The sequence below is a fragment of the Phalacrocorax carbo genome, chromosome 2, assembly GCF_963921805.1.
Source record: "Phalacrocorax carbo chromosome 2, bPhaCar2.1, whole genome shotgun sequence".
Classification (NCBI taxonomy): domain Eukaryota; kingdom Metazoa; phylum Chordata; class Aves; order Suliformes; family Phalacrocoracidae; genus Phalacrocorax; species Phalacrocorax carbo.
This window is the reverse complement of record NC_087514.1, coordinates 13,643,499-13,664,278: the sequence shown is the minus strand read 5'-3', so window position 1 is coordinate 13,664,278 and position 20,780 is coordinate 13,643,499. Positions and strand designations below refer to the sequence as shown.

General features: G+C 46.2%; 1 protein-coding gene across 6 annotated transcripts in view; it reads left to right on the top strand.

The window, feature by feature from the left end:
* Window positions 1-20,542, top strand: part of ZHX2 (zinc fingers and homeoboxes 2) — an 84,587-nt gene extending 64,045 nt beyond the window's left edge. For all 6 annotated transcript variants that reach the window (XM_064442163.1, XM_064442160.1, XM_064442161.1 and 3 more), the window contains 2 exons: window positions 11,217-13,893; window positions 19,253-20,542. In XM_064442163.1, coding sequence (XP_064298233.1) covers window positions 11,391-13,889 — 2,499 coding nt within the window. In that variant the 5' untranslated portion in view covers window positions 11,217-11,390 and the 3' untranslated portion in view covers window positions 13,890-13,893; window positions 19,253-20,542. The remainder of the gene's footprint in view (window positions 1-11,216; window positions 13,894-19,252) is intronic.
* The last annotated feature ends 238 nt before the right edge of the window (window positions 20,543-20,780 follow it).

Below are 20,780 nucleotides of genomic sequence, written 5' to 3'. Positions count from 1 at the left end.
TCCAGATTTTAGCAACTAACTTAAGCCTGCATTTAAAAAAGGAAAAAAGTACAAGCCAGTGATTGCAGGGAAGTACTTACAGAAAATTCACAGCACAGGATATTCAACTTTCCCTTTTTGGGGAAGGGGTCGGCCACTCACGTTCATAAAATGCGCAGCACAGAAAACCATTTTTCCCATGCCTTTGGCTTTGCAGAAGCATGAATGAGAACATTTTAGTCCAAAAGAATAGGGTGTGAGCGGTGTACTCTGAAATATGCCTATTGCATGGTACTGCCTGACACAACCTATTCTGGTATCGCCAGCAGAGGGGTTTTTTTCCAGAACACCTGTGTTTTCCAGAATAAGTTTCTTTATCTCTGCGCAGTCGTCATGTCGCAGCTGAGCTGTTAATGTAAAGAGGCTGCTTTCACATGGGTTGGCTTAGGCATGCATTTCTCTAGGGTTTTCTACTCCTGTTGGTGCCTTTTGAAACCCCGTTTCATCCTACCCTCAGCCTATCTCCACCAACAACCCTCATTTTTGTTTTATCTATGTATTTTTACGGAGTCTCTCAGTGGCTGTGCTGTAGGGGTGCAAGGCAGAGGTAGGATGTGTACTGGGTTTGCTTTGCTGCCCCTGTTACAGATGTGTTGACATCCAGTTTCACAGGACGGGTTCCTGGGAGTCAGGAGACCTGGAGGCAGTTTGGTTTACTAATTGCCTTTGAAAGGTATGATCCTCTGGTCCTTAAAAGAAAGAAAACTTATCAATTGCTGTTTCTCTGTAGACAAAAATTCATGGCCATGGCACCCTGCTACAAACATCATGTGGGGTTTTTTTTTTTCTAATTAGAAATGTCTATACCAACATAGGCAAATTGAAAATGTGTAGCACTTTAAAATTTATTTTTTCACATATCTGCAAAAATTATTGCTGTAACAATCTGTATGCCTGCCCATTAATTGTGTTTTATTCAACTTACAAAGAACTGCAGAAGTGTCGGAGCTCTAGGCTGCTCTGACTTAAATGCTGTTTTAAAAGCTGTGCTCTGTAGTTCACAAAACCTGCCTTTCTTTCTGTGGCTTTCTTTTGCAAATCATTACAGTCCTGATGTATCATGCAGGAATTATTTGCCCCGGTTTGCTTCTGCTTATTCTCCTGCATATAATTAAGCAATGTTTTATCACAGTGGAGAGCAGTGGCATTTTTTGCTGTGCTAGCTGATGTGCTTTTTGATATTACTGTAGCAGCTGCATGCTAAAACCAGTTGTAAGGAAGGAAAAACATCACCCTAGGCATGTTCTTTTTTTGCACCATGAAATGTGTATCTCACCTCTCATCCTTGGATTTGTAGGAGAATAATAATATTACCGCAACATTAATGAATGCGAGTTCAGCATCTCTGGTAGGGAGCAGGATGATAGCTCTGCTCTGTGCTGCATGTGTTCCTGTTGCTGAAGCCTTCGTGGGTGAAGGTCGTGAGTAGATGGTTGTGGGGGGGTTATGATTCTGTCAAGTAATATAAATTAATTTCTGCTCTCCTCTAAACTCTATAGATATGACTGCTGGGCAGCCACACAGGTTGGAGTCAGGTGTTAAAAGCAGGGATGTTCACAGGGACAGGCACTTTTGAGTCCTGGGGGGAGCCAGGGACCCACAAACTTGGAAGATTACAAGAGGGGGAGGACTGTCATTAAAGCTAGCCAGAAATGAACAGACCCAGTGAGGTCCATCGTGGTGTGGTTGGTGACACGTCCTGGAAGGGGTCGTAAATTCTTCAGCTCGGGTATGAATTGGTGGTATCTCCGCTTTAAAAGCAGCCTGCAGTGCTTGCAAGGCAGTGGGCAGCAGGTCCTGGCTGGCATCTGAGGGCAGAGCATGGCATCTGTGTCGAGGTTTGCTGAGATCCCCTTGCTGCGTGATAAAGTGGGATAGTATTCCCCAAAAAAGGAGGGACTGAAAGACTTGTCTGACAAGTCCTTTCTAGTGAGCTCTGGTTGGTCCTGTGCTGTGCACCTCCTGTTAACTCCTGCGGCATCCCCCAGCTGGGGAAGGGGCATGGGAAAGCTGCAAGGAGGAGTTTGTACCTTTGTGGCATCAAACATCATGTTCAGTCATGTGGGAGGTTTTTTGGGGGGTTAGGGTGGTTGCTACTTTTACATTACAAGGGCATAATTTGCTGCTGTTTGTCCTGTGTAGCAGAGGATGCTGTTCATGGAGTCTGGTCTCCTGAGCAGCAAAGCGATAAAATGCTTCCACCCTCTTTAAACATCAGCTGGCCCTTGCAAGTGAACCCCCCTGTATTTCTGTGCTGATCTGCAGCTATCCTCGTGGTGGTGGTTTGCCCACTGCTCATTTTCAGATGAGGCCAGGTGCTGGGAGCTTTCTGCTAGCACAGGGCAGAGCAGACAATGCAGCGAGATTAAAAAAATTAGAAATATTTTATTGGCAAATCACACAAGTGTCATTAGTGTGTTTGTTTTGTTTTTTAAAAAAGTAAGGTATATCTGTGAAAAGTAAAGACCCATTTGCAATGGGTGGGTTCAACCTGTTTCAGCCTCTGTTTTGTTTCTTTCTTCCAGCCAAGGGCTGGAAGCAAGATGCAGCATGGAGTAGTGATATTTCTGGTACACTTTTCCCTTTCTGCCAAAGTTAAGGTTTTCCCTGCTTTTTAATTTGACATCACTTCAAATTTGGTTGTCTTTGGGCAGCCTTTTTCAGACTCACTCATGTTTTGGGGTATGAGAGAAGGCAGACAGCATTTCACCCTGTCTCTCCATTACCCTACCGCTTCCCCAGACGTGGCTCGTAGGGTTTCGGCCAATGCTTTGTGCAAACCCAACTGGCGTGGAAAATTCCTGCTCAGCCACCACCTTGGAGGAGTCCATGTGGGAACAGCACTGCATAAAGAGTTCAAACTCTACCCAAATATTTGGTTTTTGGGGGCGGTGGGGGGGATGGGTGGATATAAAACTAGCTATGTGCACAAGGGAAAGATGGGGAGAGTGAAAATATTTCAATATTCAGCAAGAGAAAGCTTTTTGATATTTTTTTTTTCATCCCTTTGATTGAACTGTACAGTTATCTTTTGCTGCTGGAAGGTGGCTTTCCTATACAGGCAAACATTTTCCAGTGCCAGCCAGGCCTAAAAGCATGGTTTATTTTCCCTGTGCAGTCCTCTGCAGTTTCCCCAGTCTGGGGCCAGGCAACCAGGTAGGAAATGTGGCGTTTCCTCAGTTGTGCAGAGTTGCCAAATTAGGTCCTACTTCGTTCTCATGTTGGATGCTCCGCAGCCATTTTAACAGGGATTTGAAAATTAGAGGACCGTGGCTGGGTTATTTTGTTAATTAAACAAATTTCACAAATTAAACAAAACCAGGCTAGGGCCTCACTCATAACTGCTATGATGTACTTTTTGGGAGATAGGTTTAAAAGAACGTATTCTTTCTGACCTGTATGCTCCCGTCCTGGATTGCTTTGTTGAAGCAAAGCAAATCGAAAGCTCTTGTTACTGCACACAGGCTCTTTGTGGTTTGTTTTGGACCTCGTTCATGATGGCAGCTGTCTGCTTGGAGCCAAGTGCTGTTGTTTTTTACCTGGTTGCATTTTGCTGTTTTGTGCATCTGCTTATTTAAAAAAAATCAGGTGGAGGGTTTTTGTGTGGGTTTTTTTTTTCTATCCCCTGCTGCATGTAAAGACAAGCAGGAGATGTGGCAGGTGAGCTGGAGGGGTGAGGGCTGCCTTCGCTCACCGTGTCCAGGGGGACTGACTGTTTGCGGGGCAGCCACCAGCAGCGCCCCTACACCCCACGCCTGTGGGCACCCCGCAGTAGCAGCAGCCCAAAAAGGAGGTCAGTTGTCCGGGGTCCTGTCCATAATGAAACATAAAGAGTGAACCGAGCTGGCTTTAAGGACAGAGGTTGACCTATCCAAGGTGCAGCCCCATTCATCGAGCATCAGATGTGAATTTTGTCCCTCGAAGGGACGTGTGCGCCATGGACACAGGTCAGACGATGCAGTGTAGCTTAGGTTACCCTCAGGATGTGCTGGTTGCTAACCTTTGGCTGCTGCTGGGAAGTAACTTCTCTCCCCCTGCCAAAATTTGGGAGTCATCACCAGCTGGAGGACCAGCCCATCTGCAGGTGAAATCCAGAGGTTTGTGGGTCAGGTTTACATTTTCCCTGCCCACTGAACTCCAGCAGAGTGACCACCTGGGAGAGCTGCCTCGCTCCCAAGTCAGAGGAGCTGAAGCAGCGTCATTTAGCAGCTTTGTCAGGAACCACATGGTGTATTTAAAGCACTCTGCTGGAGCTTTGACATTCTGGTGACCAGCTCATGTTTGAAAGCTGTGAGATGCTCCTGGTGCTTTCTATGATGTCCTTAGATGAGGTGTGGCAAATGTACGTGGAGCGGCTCCCGGAGGTGTGCATGTCCATCCTCTGTAGCAATTGTGTGTTGATTTATCCCAAATGACATCCTTACCAAAGTCCTGGAGGGGCTGTGGCTTGGAGGTCCCAGTAAACTCTCCTCACTCATGCAAGTGTTGGGTCTCGTTTCCTCCCACTCTTTCAGAGGACAGATTGAAGGGACAAAGATGGTCTCTGGCTAGTAATGATCTTCCCCTGCTTCCCAAAACTGCATGTCTTGGACTGAAACTCATTTGTTTTGTTACAGACCTTCAGAAAGAAACATTTGACTTGGGCTTGATTTCTACAGTGGACAGTGATTCTTGTGTGGCAGAAAAACCTGTTCAGATTGTAGGCTTATGAAAACAGCAGTTAGAAACACAGAAAAACACCATGGAATACAAAATGGAACAGAACAGAAGCAACAATCTGTACAGTTTTCTAGTAAAACTGTAGCAGGCAGAATTTTTTGTTCATTCACACATTGATAACTGATTTGGAGGGACTTTAGCCCTTACTCTGTATCAGAGCGTCCTTGCTTGGGGCTGATCCCCATGTCCCCATGAGAGGTGGGAGCTCAGCACAGCAACCCACTGTGGCAGAGAGCTTGCTGAGCTTCCAGAGAACGGGGAGTTAAAAACATTTCGTCTTTTAAGAAACCATTGATTGATGCAAAGTTGTAACCTAGCTGTTTCTCGTTTTCCATTCTTTCTCTCCCATCCCATTCCTTTATCTTTTTTTTCTTAGCTCTTTCTTCCTTGGGGTGGGGGGAGGGCATTCAGTGAAATAAATAAGCCTTGCTCTGTCTTTGATGTCTTTTGATTTTTCTTCCTTTTGCTGATGTTGACATATGAATTTTGCAGAAGGTCATACACCAGAAAAGGAGCAGCCCAGGAACCATGGCTCTGTCCTCATCTCCTCCATCCATTCCCAGGGCACTGCCTTGTGCCTCCCTTCCCTCGTCTATGGAAAATCCATCACAAGCACAGTGGGATCTGCAGGGTAGGGTGAGGTGACCCAATCACCTTTGCCCTGTTTCCAGCACCAGCCAGGCTTACACAGCCCATTATGCCCCCTTCTCACACCTTTTGGCCCTTTTCGGCCAGATTTGTTACAAGGGAAGAAGCTTCAAAGGTAATTGAATTCTCTGCCAGCACCTTTTGGCCCATTTCAGCCAGGTTTGTCACAAGGGAAGAAGCTTCAAAGATAATTAACTCTCTGCCAGCATCATTAAGATTGGGTGGCCAGGAAGATGGGCTTTTGGACAGTTGCATGTTTGTCTCTAATTTCTGATCCTGTCAGCAGTGGGACACAGCAAGCCACAGATCACAGCCAAAATACTCCATGGGAGAATGATTGTGAGGGGAAGTAGAAGAGAATTTTGAAGGAATATGGGGAAATAATAGAGAATATTCAGTGTAATCCAGTTTAAAGGTCAGTCAGCACAAATCTGTAGAAAACCAGGCATCGTTTATTCACTGTTCATCTGCTTGCTTTATTATTAAAAGGGAGGATAAAAGAAAACAGAAGAGATGTTGGCTAAGAGGTGCTAATGCTTTGGGAAATGACAATATTCGTGATCCCAGGTTAGATGGAAATGGCACTTTGTCATCCTGACCAAGCCAGATGCTTGAGGCAGAGTCCTAAGCCCACAGGCAGCCTTATCCCTGTTCCATGCAGCTGAGCAAAGATGCCCCATTTCCCGGAGAAGTGCCTGGAGCTTAAATGCACCCTTGAAAGTCAACCAGATGCTCCAGTGCTTCACTGAATTGGAGCGAGTGTGTAGGAGCATCCCCGGTCTCTGTCAGGGCTGGGAGGTGCAGAGGTAGTGATGACTATGAACGCAGAGCACCGAGCAGTTATGCTGGCTCATCTGCAACATAGCAAAGAGTGTTTCTGCACAGCATCTCCTCTGCTGTGTGTTTAGTGTTGCACAGCTTGCGTTTTGTGGGAGCCTTACCTGTGAAGGTGCTTTGTGGAGAATTCATGTATGACATGTGCGAAGAATTGCTTCATGCTGGCTTTTGAGTACCTGGAGCTGGAAGCTGCCATTGCTACTCTTAGCCCCAGCTGGAGCTGCTTCCTCTGGCAGTATATCATTTTGGGTTTCCATATATACAGGAGTGGTATGATCTGTGACAGGCAGAGTAGCAGAAATACACTCTAGAGACTTGCAAAGTATTCATCAGCTGCAAACAGAACTCAGAAGTTAGCAGCTGCTTTTACAGCTACTATTTCTGGATCTTATGCCAATGCACAAGTGAGAAGAGCAGGTTCAGGGAGAGCACTGAGGTGGTTATAAACTGTCTGCTGATGTGGGATCTGTCCAGATGTAACTGCAGTGGGATTTTATCTTGTTTGATCTTCATGTCTGCTGGGTACTGGATGCAGCTCGTTATTTATGAGTAGTCCAATGGTGATCAAAAGAGACTTCAGGGCCTTGGCATGGTTGATAAGGGAATTTGGAGCACAGGATATTTTTTCCTCTCTCTTTCCAGTTGCAGGCAGCGACTTTGGAGGAAACAGACGGACCCAGTCTATTAATACATAGCTCCATGGCTGGAGTCACAACCACAGTTTTGGGTTTTTTAATAATGGGATGGCCTACATGGCACCAGGCTTGCTGGTGCAGATGGGATTCACCTTTCTCCAAGTGGGAAGAGGATCTTTGCTCACAAGCTAGCAGGGCTCATTGACAGGGCTTTAAACTAGACTTGAAGGGGGAGGATGATAATACCAGGCTTGCCCATGATAAGCTGTAGGATGACATGCCAAGGTTAGAGGGACAAGATGCCAGTTAGGGCCCTCAGCCTGATGCTCTGAGACATGCTGGCTACACTGGAGCACACTTGAAGTCTTATGGAGATGAGCCAGGGGCTCCTGAGGTAGTTGGAGCCAACAGGGAAACACCAGTAAAATACCTCAAAGGAATTAAGGGGTGTTCCTCTAAGAAGGTGACATGATTGACAGCCCACCTGAAGTGCCTCTACACCAATGCACGCAGCATGGGCAACAAACAGGAGAGTTGGAAGCCATCGTGCTGCTAGAAAGCTATGACCTAATTGCCATTACTGAAACTTGGTGGGATGAATCCCATGACTGGAGAGCAGCTATCGATGGCTACAGGCTGTTCAGAAGGGACAGGCGAGGAAGGAGGGGTGGAGGTGTTGCCTTCTACATCAAGAAACAGATAGAGTGTGAAGAGCTGTCTCTGAAAAATAGCCACAAGCAGGGTGAAAGCTTATGGGTAAGAATTAGAGACCAAGGCAGCAAAGGGAACGTGTGGTTGGTGTCTACTACAGGCCACCCGATCAAGGGGAGCCTACTGACAAAACCATCTTACTCCAGTTACAGGAGCCTTCGCACTCACAGGCTCTTGTCCTGCTGAGGGACTTCAACCACCCCAACCTCTGCTGGAAAAGTAGCACGGCGAGCTGTAGGCAATCAAGCAGACTTCTGGAATGCATTGAGGAAAACTTCTTAGGCCAGGTAGTAGACAACTTGACCAGAGAAGATGCAATATTGGACCCAACGGTCTATAACACAAGTGAGCTAACCGGTGTCATCCAGACTGGAGGCAGCCTGGGCTGCAGTGATCATGCACTGTTGGAGTCTGCAGTCCTGGGGGACATGGGTCAGGCAAAGAGTAAAGTCAGCAACCTGAATTTTAGGAAAGCAAAATTCCAGCTGTTCAAGGAATTAGTCAATAGGACCCCCTGGGAAACTGCCGTCAAGGACAAGGGAGTAGGACAGAACTGGCAGATCTTTGAGGATGCTTTCCATAGGGTGCAAGAGCCCTTAATCTCCAGGTGTAAGAAATCAGGCAAGGAAGGCAAGAGGCTGGCATGGCTGAGTCAAGACCTGCTGGTCAAACTAAAGGACAAGAAGGAATCACACAGGCAGTGGAAGCAGGGACAGGTATCCTGGGAAGAGTATAGGGAAGCTGCCTGGTTGTGTAGGGATGGGGTCAGGAGGGACAAGGCACAGCTGGAGCTGAACTTGGCAAGGGATGTAAAGAATAATAAGAAGGGCTTCTACAGGTATGTCAGCCAGAAGAGGAAGGACAGAGAAAGCATACCCCGGCCCCCATGAGGAAGACTGGAAAAGTGGTAACAATGGATGAGGAGAAGGTTGAGCTACTCAATGACTTTTTTGCCTTAGCCTTCACTGGCAGCCTCTCTTCCCACCCCTCTCAAGTGGGTGGACTGCAAGATGGGGTCTGTGAGAGCAAGGTTTTTCACATTGTAAGAGAAGATCAGGTTCGTGACCACCTGAGGAACCTGAACATACACAAGCCTATGGGACCTGAGGAGATACATCCCAGAGTCCTGAGGGAATTGGCTGATGTAGTTGCCAAGCCACTCTCCATGATATTTGAAAAGTCATGGCAGTCAGGTGAGGTCCCTGGGCACTGGAAAAAGGGAAACGACATTGCACCCATTTTTAAAAAGGGTAGAAAGGAGAATCCTGGGAACTACCGACATGTCAGCCTCACCTCTGGGCCTGGGAAGATCATGGAACAGATCCTCCTAGAAGCTATGCTAAGACACATGGAGGATAGGAAGGTGATTTGAGACAGCCTTAAGAGACCCTTGGCTTCACCAAGGGCAAGTCCTGCCCGACCAACCTAATGGCCTTCTCTGATGGAGTGACTGCATCAGTGGACAAGGGAAGAGCTATGGATCTTGTCTCTCTGGACTTCTGTAAGGCCTTTGACACAGTGACCCCCAACATCCTTCTCTCTAAACTGGAGAGATGGATTTGATGCGTGGACTGCTTGATGGATGAGGAATTGGTTGGATGGTCACATCCAGAGGGTAGTGATCAACAGCAAAATGTCCAGATGGAGACCGGTGGCAAGTGGTGTCCCTCAGGAGTCTATAATTGTATTGTACTGTTTAATAACTTCATCAACGACATGGACAGTGAGATCAAGTGCACCCTCAGCACCTGTTGGAGCAGGTACAGAGGAGGGCCACAGAAATGATCTGAGGGATGGAACACCTCTCCTATGAGGACAGGCTGAGAGAGTTGGGATTTTTTAGCCTGGAGAAGAGAAGGTTGCGGGGAGACCTTATTGCAGCCTTTCAGTACTTAAAGGGGGCTTATAAGAAAGATGGGGACAAACTTTTTAGTAGGGCCTGTTGCAATAGGACAAGGGGTGATGGTTTTAAAGTAGACTGGATATAAGGAAGGAATTTTTTACAGTGAGGGTGGTGAAACACTGGCACAGGTTGCCCATAAAAGGTGGTAGATGCCCCACTTCTGGAAACATTCATGGTCAGGTTGGACAGGGCTCTGAGCAACCTGATCTAGTTGAAGATGTCCCTGCTCACTGCAGGGGGATTGGACTAGATGACCTTTAAAGGTCCTTCCAACCCAAACTATTCTATGATACCGTGATTTACAAGTTTCACAATGAGAAAATCTGTGTTTGGTTAGGCATGAGATCATAGAATCACAAAATAGATTGGGTTGTAAAGGACCTTTAAAGATTATCTCATCCAACCCCCCTGACAGGGACGGGGACATCTTTCCTTAGATGTCTAGTTCAGCTTCTCCATTTAATATGCTTCTACAAAAATTGGTGCAGGACTTACCTACTCTGCAAATGCCCATTTTCCATCCTCCTCCAGTCTGTAAATGCTGGTGCCTCCCCCCAACCCATCACAAGGACTCCTTGATTGTAAAAGATTATTTTTCCATCAGGCCTGGAAGTATTACAAATCCAGAGCCCACTTGATTGGGAAGAGTAGCAAGTTGGAGTTAAGCATTTATTAGAAAAGGCATCTTCTCAGATAGGGAATTGACATCAGTTTCTTGTATATTGATGCCAGTTATGGCAGTTAAATTCTTCTCCCTCCACCCACCCTGATGAGTGCAGGTAGACTGTAGGACAGCTGGTGTAGTTTTCCTTTGTGGTTGTGCTGACTGATGTCGACTTCAGATCCTTTTAAAAACGTGTTTTATGAAATTCTTACATTTGGGAATGTCCAACACCACTTCAACATATGAATCATGCTTTAAAATGCATTCTTTTAATTCTGTAGCGAGTGAAGTGCATAGATCAGGGCTTGATGGGAATATCAGCAGGGTCACAGGAAGGGACCCTGCCTAAAAGGGATCCAAGGACTTCGGTGACCTTTGCTAGCTACCTCTGTCAATACTGAGTGAAAAGTGGTGTTTTAAGGAGACCTTTGTCCCAGAAAAGTCTTGATAGGTGTCCATAGGTTTGCTGCAGTTTCTTTGAACCCACCTCACGTCAAGACACGGACCTTTGAAAATGTTGATTTGCATTAACTCTTCTTTCTGCCTTTACTTTTACAGCCAAGACAGGCCCTATAGCTTTATTTAGAAATCACCCATCATTAGTAACCACAGTCATTTAGTAGACATATTTACAAGGTAAGTAACAGTGGGAAGTAATTAAGTTTAATATAAATCACACTCAATTTCAAATCTGCAGCTTTCAAAATAATAATTAATAGAAACTGCTGCTTCTATAAAAAGATACAGTATTTATAGCAGTATCTCCTTTCTTTTCCAGCTAAACACATTGAGTCTAGTGGAGATTAAATTCCCCAGTCTGTTCACCCTGTTTGTTTCAAAGCCATTTTCTACCCGTGGCACACTTCACTGCAAATTATCCACTGCTTTTATTCTTTGTGGGAAGATTTTTTTTTTTTTACTGTTAGGTTGACAACGGTAGGGAGGAAGAGTTCAGCGTTGTCCAAAATGGCCTTGTAAAGGCACATATCTTCAGCTGTATCTTTTTGCTAAATCTGTGTTTGATAGATCACTGCCTAATGGCATGTGCTTTGTTTCACAGGTGTCATGCAGCTGACAGGTCTGCTGGTGGAGCTGATGGTCACAGCTGGGGCAGAAATTCTTCATTAAACAGAACAAGGAAGGTTGGAGCTATTTGCAAAATCTTCTGAGTTGATCACTCACGCTGTCAAAAAAAGTCACCATTTGGGACGACAGCCTGCTGCCAGCGGTTGCCATGGCTAGCAAAAGAAAGTCAACAACTCCCTGTATGGTGCGAACTTCTGAAGTCATGGAGCAGGAAGGCTCCGAGGGCATAGAGGCTCCTAAAGAGAAGGGGACTGGTGCACCACAGCAGGACTTCAAAAAAAATTGGCCTTCAGAAAGCTCAGTCAAAGACTGCGAAGTGGTTGAGGCAAAGCCCCCAGCTGAAAATCAGTCTAAGAAACCCCAGGGTGGTTATGAGTGTAAATACTGCCCTTATTCAACACAAAACTTAAATGAATTTACAGAGCATGTTGACACTCAGCATCCTAATGTCATTCTCAACCCCCTGTATGTCTGTGCTGAATGCAACTTCACAACCAAGAAATATGATTCTTTATCTGACCACAACACAAAATACCACCCAGGAGAGACTAACTTTAAACTGAAATTAATTAAGCGCAATAATCAGACTGTTTTAGAGCAGTCCATTGAGACCACTGCTAACGATGTCACTGTCACAAGTGGCGGGCTAGAAAATGCAGAGTGTGATGATTCGCTTCATGGGGGAATTAATGCAAGTAAAGCACCAGTGATGAAATTGGGAAAGCCTAAAGGGGAAGCCAAGAAGGGTCCCAAAAAACCAGAAGAGGGTGTTATGGACAACCATGTGGATGCCACTCTCCCCCGCATCATAACTGAAGCCACTGAAGCTATTGCTTGTATCAATGGAGACCTCCTTCATGATGTGTTAGCCCATGTTATGCCCTCTGTACAGCTGCCGCCAAATATTAACCTTGTCCCCAAGGTCCCAGTACCTCTGAACAGTACCAAATACAACTCTGCACTGGACACTAATGCAACCATGATCAACTCCTTTAATAAATTTCCTTACCCAACGCAAGCAGAGTTGTCGTGGTTGACAGCAGCGTCAAAACATCCAGAAGAACAAATCCGAATCTGGTTTGCTACGCAACGTTTGAAGCATGGTATAAGTTGGTCTCCTGAAGAAGTGGAGGAGGCAAGGAAGAAGATGTTCAACGGTACTATCCAGGCGGTTCCCCAAACCATTACCGTCCTGCCAGCTCCTTTGACAACTGCAAAAATGCCCCAGCCCATCATCCAGACAGCTTTGCCTTGTCAGATACTGGGCCAGACTGGTCTGGTTTTGACTCCCGTGTCAAATGGTTCAACCGTTTCTTGTTCACCAATTACACTTGCTGTTGCCCCGAACCAGGGGCAAAAGAGGACAATACAGACCTTGTCAAGTGCCCCAGAGGCCAAGCGTCCTCACGTAGTTCAGGTGCCTGAGCTTCCTGCTAAGCTGACCGCAGTACCACTGACGCCAGCCAGTGAACGGAAAAAGACAAAGGAGCAGATAGCAGAGCTGAAGGCCAGTTTCATGGCAAGCCAGTTTCCCGATGATGCTGAAGTCTACCGGCTGATAGAGGCAACAGGTCTCTCCAGAAGCGAGATCAAGAAGTGGTTCAGCGACCACAGGTACAGAAGTCAAAGGGGCATTGTCCACATCCCCGGCGATGCTTTAGGGAAAGATCAAATAGCACCTTCAGCTGGTCGACACGGCCGTTCATTTCACCCATACACAGATTTTACTCCCCAGAGATTGAAAGAGAAAACCCAAGAGCAGCTTAAGGCCCTTGAGGAAAGTTTCCTAAGATGTTCTTTTCCTACCCAAGGAGAATTGGACAGGCTACGAGTGGAGACTAAACTGAGTAGGAGGGAGATAGATTCATGGTTCTCTGAGCGGAGAAAGATAAGGGACAGCATGGAGCAAGCTGTCTTGGACTCAATGGGGTCATACAGAAAAATTAAAGAACAAGGAACTCCCAACGGTGCAATAAGCCAGGCAGAACTGCTGAGTAGCTCCCAGCTCCCTGGTTCTTTATCTGGGTCCTCCACCACACTTAAGAAAACTCAAGAGCAGATTCATCTACTGAAAAGCACATTTGCAAGGACCCAGTGGCCATCACCCCAGGAGTATGACCAGTTAGCATCTCAGACTGGGCTCACAAGAACTGAAATAGTTCGCTGGTTCAAGGAAAACAGGTCTTCACTAAGAACAGGGTCACTTAAATGGATTGACCAGTACCAGCAGCAGTATGTTGTTGATGGTCATAACGAGCAAAGCCAGAAAAAGGGATCAAAACACATTGAGAGTCCAAAGAATGGTAATGAGGTGTCTCGGCAGCATTACCAGGAGCATAAAAAACTGAATGAAGAGAATGGGGGGAAACTAGTGGTGAGAGCAAAAAGAGACTGTGAACCACTGAAAGACTCTTTGTTGGGGAATCAAGCAGAGGGTACGGACAGGTTGGAGTGCAACAGCCACGACGGCCACGGCAGTGAGGAGAATGAGGAGCCCACAGAGGTCAACTGGGTGGAGGTAACAGTGGGTGAGGATGATGCTGCATCAGACTGTACAGACAGCTGGAGTCAAACAGTACCTGAAGGCCAGGCAGAGCTGGCAGACTTTGACTCTGAAAGTATATCTGGAGACAATTCCCACGTATAGACAGGTAATGCTGATGGTGCCTTGTTTCTCTGAGCCTGCCTCTGTCTGGGTGTGCTTCCAGCATCCTGTAGCCCCTCTTCAGTATAAATCCCTGGAGCCCATCCCTGCCGGATCCTTGTGCCCGCTGGATGCCTGAACAAAAGGGAGACCCATCCTGCTTGTAAATTAAAGCAACTGCATGGTAGGGGAGGGGTTACTGCCGTTTGCCTTGTTTCTTGTCTCCTTGTGGGTCAAGGCCTGGATAAGGGAGGTTTTTTTCTTGGGGTTTTTTTTTTTTTTGGCAGTAAGTGATTAAACCTTAAACTTCCTGCCTTGAAATGACCTATGTAACCTCTGCAGTACTTGATGTAAAACATACCAGCTGAGCCACGTGAAGAAATAGTAACACTAGTTGCTAATATCCACCTTGCTAACAGATCATTGATCTCCCATGAATAGAGGCTGTGCCTGTTTTTGCACCTCTGGTCCTTCCTTTGCAGCATCCTGCCCTGCGTAGAATAAAAGGTCACTCGCTGGGGGAAGGGCCCAGGACAGAGATGCTTCTTTATGCAACAGCAAGCCCCCCCCCCCCCCAAAAAAAATTGTGGGGACTGAAGTGGCTCATGCAAATGTGCTCTCTTCCTCTTGCAGGTGAGAACTGTCTCCAGCCTGCTTTGTTCTGCTTGCTCACTGTAGAGGCTTAGGAAATGCCCCAGACTAAGCTGTGTGGGTGTTATAGCAGCTCCTCTTCAAAGGATGCTGAATTTAAAAGCAAGCTTCAGGGCCTTTCTTTAAGGGGGTTTTATACGATCTTTCACAATGTGAAAGGACGTGTTATTTGGCGACCTGAAGCCTGTTTCTGACCACAGTTGCACAGGTATAAATCTGGAAGAAGCACTGTCAGCATTTCTTGCCTCGCACGTTGAATTGAGTTCACTGGAGCCTGTAACATTTTGTGCTCAATATAACTGAGTCTGCCGCTCCCAAACTGGAGTTTCCTTAAGCTAGGGCTTATGCCACAGAAAGCTCAGCACCCTGCATTAACAGCCACACTGTGAAACACCTATTTTAGAAAGAGTTTGTAGTTTTCTGATGTCTAATAAGTTTAATATACTCAAGCATTTAAAGAAACAAAATTTTTTTTTAAAAAAGGAAATATAAAAGCCAGGACTGATAGAAGTCCCTCCGCACTTGCGAGGAAGACTCTTATTCTTGCAGCTGGCAGTACTTGAATTGAACTACTACCTGTTGCAGAGGTGCATTTTTCTTAGCGAGCCCTGCTGGCTAGCTTAGAGCCCTCCACTTTCTCCTTGTAAAATACCTGTCCAAAAGTCTCCTGGACATTTTCTCCAAGTTGAAGAGGGAAGCCCTGCAGTAGTTTTGTTTAGAATTATGAATTGTGTCAGCTAATTTTGAGAAATGTTATCACAGCACCTGTATCATAAAGAATTGTTAAGCTCCAGAGTGCAGTGCAAAGCACTGTCCTGCGTTATGCTTGCAGAAGTTGGTAATTAGGGATGTGAGGAGAAGGTGGTGCTACCTGTGTGGCAGAGGCAGAGATTAAAGGAGGAAGGACATGGGAGCATGAGTTGGCGGCACGCTGGGGTGCTGCTGTTGTGCAGCCCCATAAGAAAGGAGAGCCAGGATCTGATCTCCCTTTTAAAATCAAATGCGTGATGAGTAAATGCATTGTGGGATTTTTTATTTTTTTTCAGGGTTGTTATTCCAGATCATTTCCCCCTTCCAGCTATACACATTTGTACTGAGGAGAGGGAGCAGACAAGGGGCTAGGAGAGGGAGTGGGAAGGAGGGCAGGAGGGGGGTGGGGGTCGCCTGAAACCACTGTTTCTTACAAATCTCTTGTAACGTGAAACCCAGCTCTGCAGCAACCCCCTTCCAGCAGCATAGGTTTGGTGCCTGCGTTTTTGTGCTTGTGAGCAGTGTAGGGTATGTTGGTGTGAACCTCCTGCCTTCGTGCCCTGGCCCAAGTGCTGGCTGTAAAGCTCCAGGGCTGTGGAGGTGCTCGAGTGTTACCAGAGAGGAATTTTATTAAGAACTTTGATCTCAGTTAAACTTTCACTGGGTTATCCTTTTGATGAGGAGCTTTCTGGTGGCTGGTTGTAAAATACACCTTTTGAGAAGAGACGCACTGGATCAGGGCTGCTGCTGTGAAGACCATGCATTTTGTCCACTGCTTTCTGCCTGTTCTCAGCGTGCTGCCTGGGGACTTGACAAAAGTCCCAAGTCTGTTTCTCTTTCATTTTCCTTTATTCTCCCTGTAAGTCTCAGCCCAGAAACACAAGTGCCTGCTTTCCAGTGCCTGCATGAAGGCATTGTCACAGGTGTTGTGACACAAAAGCTGGAAGCTTTATAACCCCTGCTGATGGGAGCCATGGAAGAATCCCAGCTACTGGCTCCTTTTCCTTCAGGATAAGCTTTCATTCTTATCTTTGTGAAGCTTTTAGCTAGAACTTTGGTGTTAAATTAATAAGGCATTATCTTAGCTGACAGCCAGGGTATAACTCAAAAGCAAAGACTGCAGAAGACCTGATGGAGAGCTTGTTTCTGCCTGCTGTCATACAAAAGTCTGATTTTTTTCATAACTTCATACTCCTTGGTACATTAGAGGGGTCATGTCACTGTCCAGGCCACTCATAAAAGGTGGACTGAAGAGCTGATGAGGGGCTGCTTCTCTTGACTCTCACACAGCCCCAGGTATTATGTGAAACTTGCTGCTGAACCCTACATTGGGCAGAAACCTGCTCCGTTGATATTCATGGTGTTGCTATTTTCTCAGCTTGATGTAGGTTAAAGTGAACATTTTTTAGTGATAGATCTCTGTGCTCCTGTTGTTAGCTGAATTTGTGTAGCTTCTGTAGAACCCGAGCTCTTCCAGACCATCTCGGTCACTCTCTGTTCTGGTGTGTAGCTTTAGGAGTTTCTGAAACTATTAGGAGTATTTGTGTTACAACCTAGACAGGCCTCATGCCTTAGAAGATGGAGTTTTTCAGAACTGTTCTGTGTTCAGCAGATTCTGCTGCCGCTGCAGCTAGTGGGGGTTCCATGAGCGCCTCAGCGAGGGCAGGATTCACACCAGGCTCTGAAATACCAATCCCTGGATTAAGAAAAGGCTCTATTACTAAGTCTGTATCTGAAGCTTTTGGCAAAATTGGATTTATTCCATGGAGGTCAGGCTTCCTGAACAGGGAGGCTGGGAGACCTGTCCCCAGAGGATACCAGGGCCTTCAAGATGTTGAGTGGCTGCTGTAGGGTGCACTGAAGGCATCGCTGAACATGCTTCAGATGCTGCCTGATGAAGCCTCTTGTAATGAGGCCCAGTTGCTCTATCAAGGGAGTGCTTTAACTCCCTTTCCATCAATAGAGATATTCCTGCCTTCCAACAGGACAAGTCAAAATTAGGTCTCTTGTCCTCATTTGCACCAGCCTGACAAAGAGAAACCGGTCCTGAATTAAATACAGCAAATGGCAGCTCAGACATGAGAGCAGGACCTGAGCGTGCCAGAATGGTTGGCAGATACCGCTGGCTTTCTTCACAGCTTTCTTCACAGCGTTGTCTCCCCATGGGATTTTCCCAAGGTCAGTATTTCCTCAGCCCAGAGCTTTTGGGGTTTTTTTCTCTCAGAAGCATACTTTTTTACCCCACCACCACCTGTGCCGTCGTAAACTTTCTTTTTTAGAGCTGTCTCATGACCTCCATTTTAAGCCCAAACCCTGCAAGATATAGGCACCAAAGTCCATGGCTCACAGTGGGAGTGAGGTAGGTGGACACCACAGGAGATGCATGCCCTGGCTCCTAATGGCTGTGACCACTGCTCTTTAGAGATCTGCCAAAGGAAAACCATGCCTGGGAGTTACACACCAGGAAAAAAAAAAAAAGTCTGAAGGAAGTCACCCCTTGCTTCTCTTTTATGCATTGTACTAGGTATCAAACGTGGTCTGGGTCCTCTTGGAGCCTCCAACCCCTTTTGCACCCCTGTGGGAGCTGAGATCCCTCAGTTGCTGGTGGTCCAGTGCATTCCTCAGTGTCTGAAACTGGTAAAAGTGAACAGCACTGGGGTTTTCCTCCCTTTCTGTCCAAGTTCTCGTTTTTCTTGTGGTTTAGGATTTTATCCATAAAGCTAGCTGTAGTGCCCGGTACTAGCGTTGGGCTCCAAGGCACCATCCTGATGTCAGTGTGGGATTGACCAGTGGTTTTTGCAGAACTCGGGTCACCCTAAAGCATTTCAGGGAGTGAGGCCAAAGTGTGGAGGACTCACCATTTCCCCTGAAACCAGTGAGGTGTTTCGAAGACCCAAACTATAATGCAGTGAAGGACTTCGGAGGGGGAAGCAAACCCAACACAATTAAAATTTTCCAGTGACTTAGGGGGAACAAGGGGCTGTTTGAGGAAAGGTCACGAGGATGGGGAAGACCTTTGCCTTTGGTGTTGGTGCAAGCCTGTACCCTTTTCCTGGGCTCAACTGCATTGCTTTCTGCGTTGCAGATGCCAGGCAGAGCTCGCTGCTTTTGTAGGAAATAACAGACCTGGTAGCACTATTCATGAAAGTTGTGAAATAACAGGTTAGTTCAGGTTTCGGTAAGCATTGCTGCAGGATGGGAGGTGAGGATGGTGCAGGAAGGCCACCTCGTGCTGCTGTGTGCAGCTCCAGCCTGCGTGGGTGCTTGCACTTCTTGCATGTTTACACCTCAATGGAAAAAAACATGCTGAACATAATCCCTGTCATAGAGCCCTTGCTCTGTGCTGGGAACTGGGGATATGTGTAGGTGGGTGAGCATTTGAAGGTTGGTTTTTCTCAGGTTATTTTTTAATCTCTCGTCCATGGTGCAGCCTTTATGTAGGTGCAGGAGCCATAGCAGAGCCGAGGAGCTGCTCTGCGGAGCACAGACACATGCAATTTTTTCCATTGTCTTGCAGTTTGTATAATTATTTTCTAAAGTTATGCAAAAGAAGTATTTAATGAGAGGACTTACCGGGGAAGAAATACCTGAAGTCTTCTTGCCTTTAGCACCATCTGTCCTGCGGTAGCAAAGTGGCTGCCCCCAACCCACATGCACATCGTCTTTGAGCCAGCATGAGGACCTGCCCGAGGTGTATAGTAGTGAGGGATCAGCAGAGTTAAGGCTGGGATGTATGTCTCTGTTAGAAATCTCATGGGGTTATTAGCTCGATGTTTTAAACAGCAAAAATCTGGCACCCTACCGTAGCATCAGGCTGTGATAGGGATAGGCTTCAGGGTGCGGTTAATACAAAATACAGAGGCCGCGTGTGCAGGGATGTAAACTGGACACCGTGTTAGCTGACAGTTTAAATAGTTGTTCATAGTGCCTTCAAAAATAATACGCTGCTTTTATAATTTTTGCAGGGATACTCCTCAGCTGCACTGTCCTGACGTTGAAGGGGAAATGCTGTCTGAAAATAGAAGAAAACTCTATTTTCCTGCCTGGGGTGAGATAGTGTATTGCAACTCCAAGTCTCAAACCGCGCTTGCGGAGGCACAGCAAGAAATACTCTCATGGAGCATCATCATGGGATGGTTTATAGTGCCAAAGTCCTACTACTGCATTAAAAAAGAAAAGAAAGAAAGAGAAAAGGGTCCTTGTACATAGGTTTCTCCTTAGCTTCTCTCCCACCCACTTTCCTCCCCAGCCTCTTCCTCTACTGGAACAGATTTTTACAACGTGGAAATTTTGTTAACTTTTTAATAGGTGCAAGTCATTCTTGCATATAATGCCACTGCAAAATTTGGGGGTTAGTTTGGGGGAGGGAAGCGTCTTTTGTGGGGGAGGGAGAGGAGAATTTTTTTCTGAAGTGTTTTAAGACAGATTTACAATATTTTGGAGTCTCATTGGTGCGGATCAACATCTGAGCCCAGATCCCCACCCCAGTTTACATTTCAGCCCACTTAAATGCATTACGGGGTTGGGGAGGGTCGTCCTGGAGTGGTTGGGATCTTTTTTTTTCTTGTTGTTTTGACTTTTTTGTTTTGTTTTATGGCCACCTGCTACTGGTTGAAGTATTTAAATCTCAGCTTTTTTGTGCTACTACAAGGCAAGTCTTCTCCAGCTCTTGTACTTCACTTTTCACAAGCCAGTCCTGGCCATGGGTCTCTGAAGATTTGGCTAGAATGCCTTTCCTTTTGGTTTTGGTTTTTTTTTTTTAGCACTTTTTGTTTAAACGTGCCGTAAAACCCCCAGAGGGGTTGGAGCGAGGAAATTAAGATGCTTCATAACCTGAAATCATTTGTATTTCTTCAGCTGGTAAAACGATGGATGCCGTAACCAACAGTCTGCCCTCCAGCTTTAGATGTTGTAGCGCACAACAGGAATTTCTGATTAATCCTTTCCACTAAATTCTTAGATCAATCCTAGGTTCCTGAGTGCACTTTTTTTTCAAATACTGCTAATTTGGATTTGTGCGGGGGTGTCTGTCCACGCACGTGTGAGGAGGAGGAGGAGGGAGGGCGGGAGCGTGGGTGCGTAGGCAAGCAGGTGCAAGAGCCGTCCGGTGCGTCCCTCTGATCAGCTGGGTTCGGGAAACTTACCCACCTTTCAATACGCTGCACAAATACAATGCTAGGGAGTTTGAATAAATCCAACTTTTCTAACTTGTTGCTCATTTGTTGTAACTCAATAAAACAAAGGCTAAACATTTTGGTAACCTTTTTCTCGTATCTTTTTTTTTTTTTTTTTTAATTTATTTTATTCCCTTTAAAACCTAAACTTGGACCCCACCAGCTCTCTTTGGGGCACAGGAGCTCAGCGTCTTTAGAGCCATGATTAGGGTTTTAATGGGGTTTGCAGTAATCGGCTCGGCAAACACTAACCAGATTAAAATTAACTTGGTGAACTACTGCTGTTTACTTCCCCGGTGTTAGGCGGCTGTTCCCTGTG